We start from the raw sequence: 9,745 nt of genomic DNA, 5'->3' as shown, positions 1-9,745 counted from the left end.
TACAGGCCAGAGATGCGGAGGGTGAGAGGATTCACCAGAGACAGAGTAGGGAGCAGAACAGGCAGATCGACGAAGTACACTGCTGAGGGGAGCAGCAGGCGGGCAGGAGAGGTCTGCCGCGCCATGTGGTCACCTCCGGGGCGGGCGGGGATCGAACTCATGCGGAAGCGGCTTAAGCTTTAACCTGTGCTGTGCTTTAACCTGCTGCGCCACCAGGGAGGGCCGTAAAATACAAGACTTTATATAGACAAACTGGGAGCTTGCAGGTTGTACGAGAGTGGACTCGGTGCCCCTGGGCTCAGCCTGTCTGCCGCTGTCAAACTTGCTCACTTGCTGTCTTTCCTACATTTGTTCCTTGCACTTTCTCTCAGAAAAGCAATGCAGAAGGGGTGAGTATGCGCGTGCACTGGCACTGGGGGGTCCCTCACTTCACCCTTTGTGTCTCCCTCACCTTCAGGAGGAGTCTGAGCCTGGGGTAGTTCCTGTTTTAGAGATCAGGACGGTGAGGCTACGACGAGGCGGCCCCTTTCCAAGCTAGCGAGCCCCCTTGACACACCCTGAGCCAGCCAGTGCCACCAGCCTGGCTTTCTCTGTCGAAGACCTACTGCTTTGCACTTTGAGCTCTGGTGATGTCAAGTGGCCCGAGTGGTCCTCTGAGTTAGGGAAGAGGCTCCCAGAGGTCGGTGACTCGCCCAGAGGCAGCGCCTAGATGCTTTCAGGTTTACGGACCTCCCGCAGTGGAAATCCACCGGGGAAGAGGAAGTCCAGGATTTTGTTGCTCTTAGAACTTACTGTCCAGCCAGGACTGAGCCTGGGGTTCTGGCTGTGGCATGCTTTGAGAAGTGCCTAGTAAAGTTCTGGGAGGGAAGCCCAGGCTTTTCCTCCGCTCTGGAACGAGGCGTTTTGGAATAGCCTGTTGTCTGCGTAGGTGTAGCTGTTGCTGATCGTGGGGCCGCCCCCTGCTCCGCTGCTCCTGCTTTGTCATGCGGCTTCGCAATCAATATTTCCTGCTCCAGATCTCACTACTGTCTGTATCTGTAAGACGTAATTATCATTAAAATATGCTACTCATTATGACTGTTTAATTTGCAAGCTGCTCTCTGATTCTGCATTATTCCAGGTGATATTTGTAAGAACTATCACATACAAGGCAGTTTTTGAAAATGAAGAGATGTGTGTGAAATTGGCTATGCATAAAAAGTCATGAATCGATGGTTCCATTTTCATTTCGACTTGTGAACAGCAGTCTTTTATGATTGGAAGTTTCTCATTTCACACTACAGGGACATGTTGTATATTTCCTCAAATACATAAACTCACCATCAGACTTTTTTTAGAACAGAAAATAGCATATTTTTTAAGAAACATGTCAAAGCTTAGTTTGGTATCAGCTACCTCTAACACTTGTTCATTTAAGAATCTAAAGAGTGGGTAAATTTAATGTCTAAACCCCAGCCACCAGCCCCTGGAGGCCGTCGGCACATCCATCATATGGGGCGCTGGGGCCCTTAACCAGGAAGGGTGTTGGGAAGGGCTGGTCACCCTCCAGCGACTGTGATGGACCCTCCTGATGCCGAAAGCCCACTCTCTTGGTATTGGGGGTGAGGATGGATTCTTGGTCCCCTCCGCTTTCTAATCAGGATTCTGACCTGCAGCCTCATAAGGCTTCGCGAGTGGGGCAGGGCTCTGACGCGTGCGTGAGTGAGTGTGGCGTTGCAGAGGAGCAGTGAGAGCAGTTCTTTCTTTCACTCAGCGAGCAGTTGGCTGGACATTTCTACGTCTTAGGTTTCAATGTGTGGTTTGTGGGGGGGAAGGGTTGTTTTTTAAAGATTTGTGCATACAACATCTGCGGTGTAGGCCAGAGGTGTGGGAAGTGAGAGGGGTCACCAGAGACAGAGTGGGGAGCCGACTAGGCAGAGCCACTGAAACACCCTGCCAACGGGAGCAGTGGGTAGACAGGCGAGGTCTGCTGCGCCGTGTGGGTCACTCCCTGGCCGGGGGTAGAACTGGTGCTGCAGTGGCTGCGCAGAGCTTCATAATGCTGCGCTTTACCCACTGTGCCACCAGGGAGGCCTAATGTGCAGATCTGGCAGCAAATTTATTTTCCTTTTTGGTATGTTTCAGTTGTGGGCACTCTCCCCCAGAGAACCAGTAGATACTTTCCACCATGGAAAGCTTAACACATGAGAGCCTCCCTGGTGGTGCAGGGGGCTGTCTCAGCACTGTGAAGCTGTCCACAGCCACTGCAGCATGAGTTTGCTCCCCAGCCAGAGAGCTGACCCACATGGCACAGCAGACCTCTCCTGTCTCCCCACTGTTCCCCTCAGCAGTGTGTTTCAGTGATTCTTCCTGTTCTGCTCCCCATTCTGTCTCTGGTGAATGTTCTCATTCCCCTCACTTCTGGCCTACATCCCAGTTCTTGTTTACATAAATCAATAACAAAACAGACCTTAAAAAAACAAAAACAACAACAAAAAAAAACTTGACACGTTATTAGTTGAAAAAAACAAGATATAATAACACGCACTGAAATGGTTTGTGTTCATAAATGATATTTAAGAACATTTAGAAGAATGCAAAGGTATTCACATTGGATCATTCTTCATTCCCACTTTTGCCCTCCGTCATCTGAAAAGTGAGAAAAGATTTGTAACTGTCATGGTAAAGTAAGTTCTCATAGACTTATATTGAGAAGTCACCCTCCCCCCACTTCTCTGCTGAGTAACTGTGATTTGTGTAACAACCACACACCCCCTTCTCTGCTGAGTAACTGGGCTGTGTAGCACCGGGTGCCGGCGTGCTGAAACGCCTGGACTCGGCGGGGCCGAGTCCCTAGCAGTCCAGTGCTGACCCCACACCTCCAGCACCAGAGTGGCCTGGGGCCGAGTCCCTAGCAGTCCAGTGCTGACCCCACACCTCCAGCACCAGAGTGGCCTGGGGTGTGCTCCAGCTGTGGAGTCTGGAGGAGAAAGATAAAGCCCACAAGACCCAGCAGCTGCACCGTCACTTTACAGCCAAGTGCTCAGTTTCTAGAAGGCACCGGTGTTTAAGAGAGAAAAACACTTGTCTCTGGACTGTTTGATATAATTCAAGTTGGTGATTTGATTTGGAAACCAAATGCTAGAGCATCAAGAACAAGTTGTTTTTGTTTTTGTTTTTGTTTTTTTAGTTTATTTACATACTTGGCTGACTGTGTGCACTAGTATATCTTGTTTGAAGAATCTGCTGCCTTTTCCCTGTTTTGTTTACTTGTATGGTGTTTTGGTCATTTAAACATAGCCTGCTATCTGCGCGATTAGCAAGACAGTTGTAACTGCCTCAGATTTCCACTCAGCAGCAAGGCGCTTTAGGGCCAATAGGCTTGAAGGTGCACTTCCCCTCAGCTCACGGGCACAGCAGGAATCGAGGGCCAGGAGGTGCTGGAAGGGTCAGCTTTCAGGTCTTGAACACTTCTTTCCTGCTCTTCTCTTGACCCACCTGTCTTGGGGGCCGGAAGCAGGCCAGACTGCTCACAGCAGCTGCTGGGCAGCTTGTCTGCCCTGAACATTTAATGGGAGGGTGAGTGTTGCTCTCCAAGGCCAGCCCCTGACCCAGGACCTGGCCTTCGAGCTTCAGCCTTGCCTTGCTTTTTGGCACAGTCACTGTGAGCTCTGTGCTCGTGGCCGGCCGCGGCCCACTGGGGAGGGGGGTGGGGCCATCTTGCCCCTGGAAAGGGGTTGTTCTCTGGGTAAAACGGTTGAAGATAAAAACCAGCAGCTCATCCTCAGAGCAGGAGTCACTGGTGGCCATCAGCAGCCCAGACAGGCACGAAGGGCGTGGGGGTGGGGTGAGTAGGCGCAATGTGGCCTTGTGAAGCAGTCCATTTGAGCAGTCCATTTGGAAACGGATGTTGAGGCATCCAGTCTCCTCGTTATGTTTGCTGGAAGCGTGTCTGGCGACCGCGTGGAAATGGCTCTGTATCTTCCATGACGTGGCCTTGGCCCAGTGCCGCGTGACTCTTTCAAGGAGAGAGCCTCCTGCCTCAAGGCTGGAAGCGGCCTGAGAGGCTGAGCAGCTAGCCTGGGGCCTCCCGGTCTGAGTGGAGTAGTTCTGGGGCTCCAAACTCATGCTCTTTGTAGCAAACACATTCTTGGCCCCACGAATGGGGTGAGGAGCGACCTTTTTTCTGCGAGGAGGGGCTAAACAAATGCACCTTGCCGTGAGAGTCCAGTAACACTCAGTCCTCTGTCCCCACAGGCATCAAGGACTACTCCAACTGGCCCACCATCCCGCAGGTGTTCCTCAACGGCGAGTTCGTGGGGGGCTGTGACATCCTCCTGCAGATGCACCAGAACGGGGACCTGGTGGAAGAACTGAAAAAGCTGGGGATCCACTCTGCCCTTCTAGATGAAAAGAAAGACCAAGACTCAAAGTGAGGGTGCCCGGGCCCCTGGAGCCGCCTGCTAAGCTGCAGGAGGGGCCCCGCAGGCCGCCCTGCCCAGGGCCCTGCCGCACCGACTGTCCGTTTGCCCTGGCTGGGTGATTTCCGTGTGTCTGGTGTTCAGCCTCAGAAGATTCCATTGCGGACTTTGCTACTGTAACCACTGCACTCTGGTGATCCAGTGTTGGGCCATGACGAGGCAAACTTGTCACTTGCTCTCGAGGCAAACTTGTCACTTGCTCTTTGCCTGATTCAGGAGTAAAACCAGGTACTTTGAGTCATTCGCCTCCGCGACTCCCCTGCTGTTGCGCAGTCTGCAAAGAAGGGCCCCCCTCGACCTCTCAAATATTTGTAACTTGTTTTTTCTGTTAAAAATCATAAACAAGGGAGAAAATGTAGCAACTGAGGTGTGTCTTTTAAAATAAAATGTCAACACAAGCAGCCGTGTGTGAGTTGTTCATTTCAAGCAGCGATCAATCTGTCTTCTGGTCAGCCCGCTGCAATAAATGCCATAGACTGGCCGCCTTGTAAACAGTGGCGATTTATGTCTCAGCCCTGGCGGCTGGACGTCCACGATCAAGGCGCCGTGTCCTCCGGGTCCTCGAGAGGCAGCCCTGTGGCGACCCTTTTGTGAGGAAGCCAAGCCTCATGACGTCATCCCCTCCTGCGGCCCTTGGGGCTGGCGGAGCACAGATGCCCAGCCTACAGCTGCGTGTGTGGTGCTGAGCTTCTGTTTTTAAGAAGTGATTCTCATACTCTTCCATTCAGTTTGTCACTAAGCTGCGTGCCGTTTCTCGAGAGCACAGCAGCACTGAATGCTGGGTGCTAGGCTAGAGGCCAGGAGGGGAGGCCAAAGGACACCCCATGTCCCGTCTGAGGACCTGCGCTGGGCCTACTCCCAATTTGGGGTCTGGTGAGTTTTTCATGTCTTCAAAAATAGGGCTCTCGTTAAAAAAACAAAAACAAAAACAGCTGGATGTGTGGCCAAGATTCTTGCAGTCTGTGGTCTCCTTGTAAGACCCAGAGCCTGCCACCTCGAGGCGTGGTCTGATGGAGCAGGAGGTTCCCAGAGACTTTGTTCCTCTCAGCATCTGTGTGAACAGCTTCTTGGCAGTGGCAGGGAATCAGCACTTTAATGGAGCGGGCGGAAATGGCATGGAGGAAGGCTTGTTCCCTCAGAGCCTCTCTGGCCTTGTTCTATGTTGGTTATTTAATCTACTTGAGTTACTCTGAAAGCCGTAGATAACATAGTAAAGACCAACATTAAAAATACCCAAAAAGGGCCCTCCCTGGTGGCGCAGCAGGTTAAAGCACAGCACTAAGAAGCTTAAGCCACTTCTGCATGAGTTTGATCCCCGCCTGCCCCGGAGGAGATCCACATGGTGCGGCAGACCTCTCCTGGCCCGCCCGCTGCTCCCTTCAGCAGCGTACTTCGTTGATCTGCCTGTTCTGCTCCCCACTCTGTCTCTGGTGAAGCCTTTTACTGCCCCCACACTTCTGGCATGTACCCCAGTTCTGTATGCATAAATAAATCTTAAAAAGAAAAAAGATGGTTCCCTCAGTGGTCTGGGGTTGTCTCAGTCCTAACCCAGTGACAGCCCTCCTGTGGCAAAGTGGCCTGCATTGGATTTCCAGCCAGGGAGTGACCCCCAGGGCACAGCAGGCCCTTCCTGTCTTCCCGCTGCTCCCCTCAGCAATGGATTTCAGTTCATCTGCCTGTTCTGCCCCTGTATCCTTGATCTGCACTCTCAGGTCTATGCAAAAAATAAAGGAAAAGATGAAAATTTTACAATAAAGGAGTAAGTTTTTATTGAGAATAATATATGAAAAGATTTAAAAGGTGACGGATCTGCTGGGGCATTTTGTTGCTGGCGGATCCTGCCCCGTCTCTCCCCAGGGGTTTGGGGTTCCCAAAGGAAACTGAAGCTGTGTCCCACCCCCACTTCCCTGGTAATCACAGAGCCCACAGGCTTCAGGAAACAGAAAAGCAGATTATTCTCGAAAAGGGTTTTCTGTTACATGAACACTTCACCGCATTAAGTCCTCCCACCTGCCTAAGCTGGGAGCACACGTGAGCCTCAGAGGAGCTAGCATTCCCCACCTGGATCTCGTTCTGCAGGTGAAAGCGAGGACCCTGGAGGGAGGCCGGTGCTGCTCCCCTCGGACCCAGCCAGGGTCGTGGCCTTGTCATTAGAAGGAATACCATTAGCCAAGAGCTTTGTACTGTCCCTGGGTGAGGACCAGGCCACAGGCCGCAGGCACCAGTCTGCAGCCCTGCCCTGCCCTTCAATGGGCGGGTGGTGACTTGGCTTCTCTTGAGACCTGCTGACAACACTTAGCGTCCCTCTGAAAAAGGAAGGGCCGAGAAACTTACTGGCAGGAAAATACCAGCAGGGATTGTCCCTGGGAGGGTGGCAAAGGAGAGAGCGGCCCAGTGGGCACTGGGCAGGTGCTTGTGAATCACTGGTCACATGCATGTCACCAGACAGCGTGAGTTTGAGGAATTGCCCTCTCTACCAGAAGTGGAAGCATTCTTTCCAGAAGTTCATTAGCATTTTTTCTACATGCTTAGCAAGTCTTCACCGAGTGGCAAATTAAAGATGCTACCTGATGACCACCTGAATAACTGGAGTGATGTGTACCATGGAAGTGTCCACTGATGGCTAAAGACATGTGTTCTAACAATATATGATACATATGGATGTACATATAGAGCTATAAGTGGAATATTATTCAGCCATAAACACGAGGAAAGCCCACTGTTTGTGACAACAGGGATGGCCCTTGAAGGCATCATGCTAAGTGAAATGAGTCAGATACTGTAGGATCTCACTTGTATATGGGATTAAAAAAGCCACACTCTCAGGATGAGATCAGATTTGTGGTTATCAGGTATGGGGAGGGGTCTGGAGGAAGGCGGTCAAAGGTACAAACTTGCAGTTGTTCGATGAACTCAGACCAGAGCTGTGTCCACAGGAGAGGACTGAACTTGCTGTGGTCATTCCCCCATCCTACTGTGAGCCTTGAACTTGGAACAGCAAAGTGGATTAATTTTCAATAAAACTGGAGAAAACAAAGGTGCAAGCCCAGAAAGACACACTTCTAAGTCCTTTCCCCACCCACCTGCAGCCAGTCTTTGAGCTGGGAATTCTCTCACCCTGTGGCCAGGCTCCCAGGAAAGAGCTCGGCCCCGCGGGAAGCAGGCTGAAGGCCGGGGCTGTGGAGCCTTGTTGACAGAGGTTTTGGGCAAACCGCCTCTGCTGTTTTTCCAGGTGACCTGAATTCAGCAGATTGTTTACCTTTGACGATTTTGCTCAAGCACTTACTGAGTTTATTTTAGCAGAGTTGGTCATTAGGTACTAGTTGAAAGCAGGATTGGGGCTGACGAACCCAAACTACTTAATTACGTGAATCCCAGTTTACATGGAACCACTGTGCATTTCCAAATACAAGTCACAAGTCCATGACACCCAGTGAGATGTTTCAAAACAGCTTGGGTGGCTTAGTCCTGCACGTTCATGAATGTATTGATAGCTGGAACAAATACAGGAACTCACACTGCCACTGCCTGAGTCTATTTTAACATTTGCTCAGAATTCCACGAACAACGCTGCCCAGCAGAGCCCTCTTGTCTCATATTAGCTGAGTATTTTTAAGATTTATTTATTTGTGCATACATGAGCTGGGGTACAGGCCAGAGATGTGGGGATGAAGGGGATTCACCAGAGGCAGAGCGGGGAGCAGAAAGGCAGATCTGAAATCCACTGCTGAGGGGAACAGTGGGGAGACAGGAGAAGTCTGCTACGCCCTGTGGGTCACTCCCCGGCTGGGGATTGAACTCATGCTGCAGTGGCTGCCAACGGATTCATAGTCCTGTGTCTTAACCCCTTGTACCACGAGGGAGGGCACTTTAGAAGTATTTCAATCAATCAGTCTGCTCTGTTAAAAACAAAAAAACAAAAAAACAGGGCCTCCGTGGTGGTGCAGGGGTTAAGTCTCAGCACTATGAAGCTATCTGTAGCCACTGCAGCACCAGTTTGATTCCAGGCCAGGGAGTGACCCACATGGTGCAGCAGACCTGTCTACCTTGCACCCCTCAGCAGTGTATTTCAGTCAATTTTCCTGTCCTGCTCTACACTATCTCTGGTGAATCCTCTCAGACTTCCACACACATCCCATCAATAAGGAGGACTCAGAGAAGGTAAGTGCCTTGCCCAGGGACACACAGCTAAAAAGTGAAAGAATCCGATGTAAACAAGCCCAGACAACAGCTGCAATCTTTATATATATATAAAGATTATTTATTCGTACAGAACTGGGCTACAAGGTGCCCCTTGGGGAGGTGCGCTTTGGTTCAGGCCTGCTGTTTCACTAGCAGGTGTTTGTCAGTAAACTTAGTGATATCTTTTTCACCTGCTGTGTATTGCAAATTTCTACCCTCAGAAGTACATTCAGGAAATAAATGCTTAAGAAATGAGGACATAGGGCCTCCCGGATGGCGCCAGGGGTCAAAGCACAGCACCCTGAAGCTCTCCACAGCTAGGAACAGCTGAGCACAAGTTCGATCCCCGGCTAGGGAGTGACCCACAGGGCGCAGCAGACCTCTCCTGTCACCCGCCCCTCCCTTCCGCAGTGGATTTCAGTCAGTCAGCCTGTTCTGCTCCCCACTCTGTCTCTGATGAGTCCTCTCACCCCTCCACACCACTGGTCTGTACCCCAGTTCTTGTATGCACAAATAAATAACTTAAAAAAAAAAAATGAGGACACAGCATGCCCTGGCTGCGTTTTCAGCATCCATGACCTCAGGGCCCTGATGAGTTTTCCTGAGCCATCTCTCGTTCACAGTGCAGGAGCCTCACCCGATTCTATTAAGCCGCCTCTTCCCTCCTGCATTTCTAACAAGCTTCCAGCCCAGGCTGAGGCTGCCCAGGGACCAGTTCTAGGAGCTAGTTCTAGGAACAGCTGCCTAATTTTCAGTTGTTGGACCAAGAGATGGAGCAGTTCTGAAATTACCTGCAGGGGAATTATAGTGAAAGCGCATAGGACACTGGCCCAGGTAGCTGCAGACAAGGTCTCTCCAGGCTAATGTGGTTTCCCCAGGAACCAGGTTCTTACTTAACTAAAGTAATCGAAGATATTCCTGGAAGGTGAAAATTTGGAATGAATCGGCTGTAAGAAATCTCTTCTTTTTCAAGAAATGACTTTGGGAAGAATCAATCTCCTCCATGCAGGTCTCTTGCTGATGAGCTCAGCGGGGTCTGGAGATTACCAGGCTGTCACCAGCCTCCACCCCAGCTCTTCCTCATGTTTAAAGGGTTCCTCCTC

General features: G+C 51.0%; 1 protein-coding gene across 1 annotated transcript in view; it reads left to right on the top strand.

Moving 5' to 3' along the window:
- The window catches only part of GLRX5 (glutaredoxin 5), an 8,699-nt gene extending 3,841 nt beyond the window's left edge, over window positions 1-4,858 (top strand). The window contains exon 2 of the mRNA XM_012724327.1: window positions 4,235-4,858. Within this exon, the coding sequence (XP_012579781.1) occupies window positions 4,235-4,415 (181 nt within the window). The 3' untranslated portion in view covers window positions 4,416-4,858. The remainder of the gene's footprint in view (window positions 1-4,234) is intronic.
- The last annotated feature ends 4,887 nt before the right edge of the window (window positions 4,859-9,745 follow it).

The sequence above is a fragment of the Condylura cristata genome, unplaced genomic scaffold (assembly GCF_000260355.1).
Source record: "Condylura cristata isolate star-nosed mole 26May11 unplaced genomic scaffold, ConCri1.0 scaffold00013, whole genome shotgun sequence".
Taxonomy (NCBI): Eukaryota; Metazoa; Chordata; class Mammalia; order Eulipotyphla; family Talpidae; genus Condylura; species Condylura cristata.
This window is presented reverse-complemented; position numbering and strand designations above follow the sequence as displayed.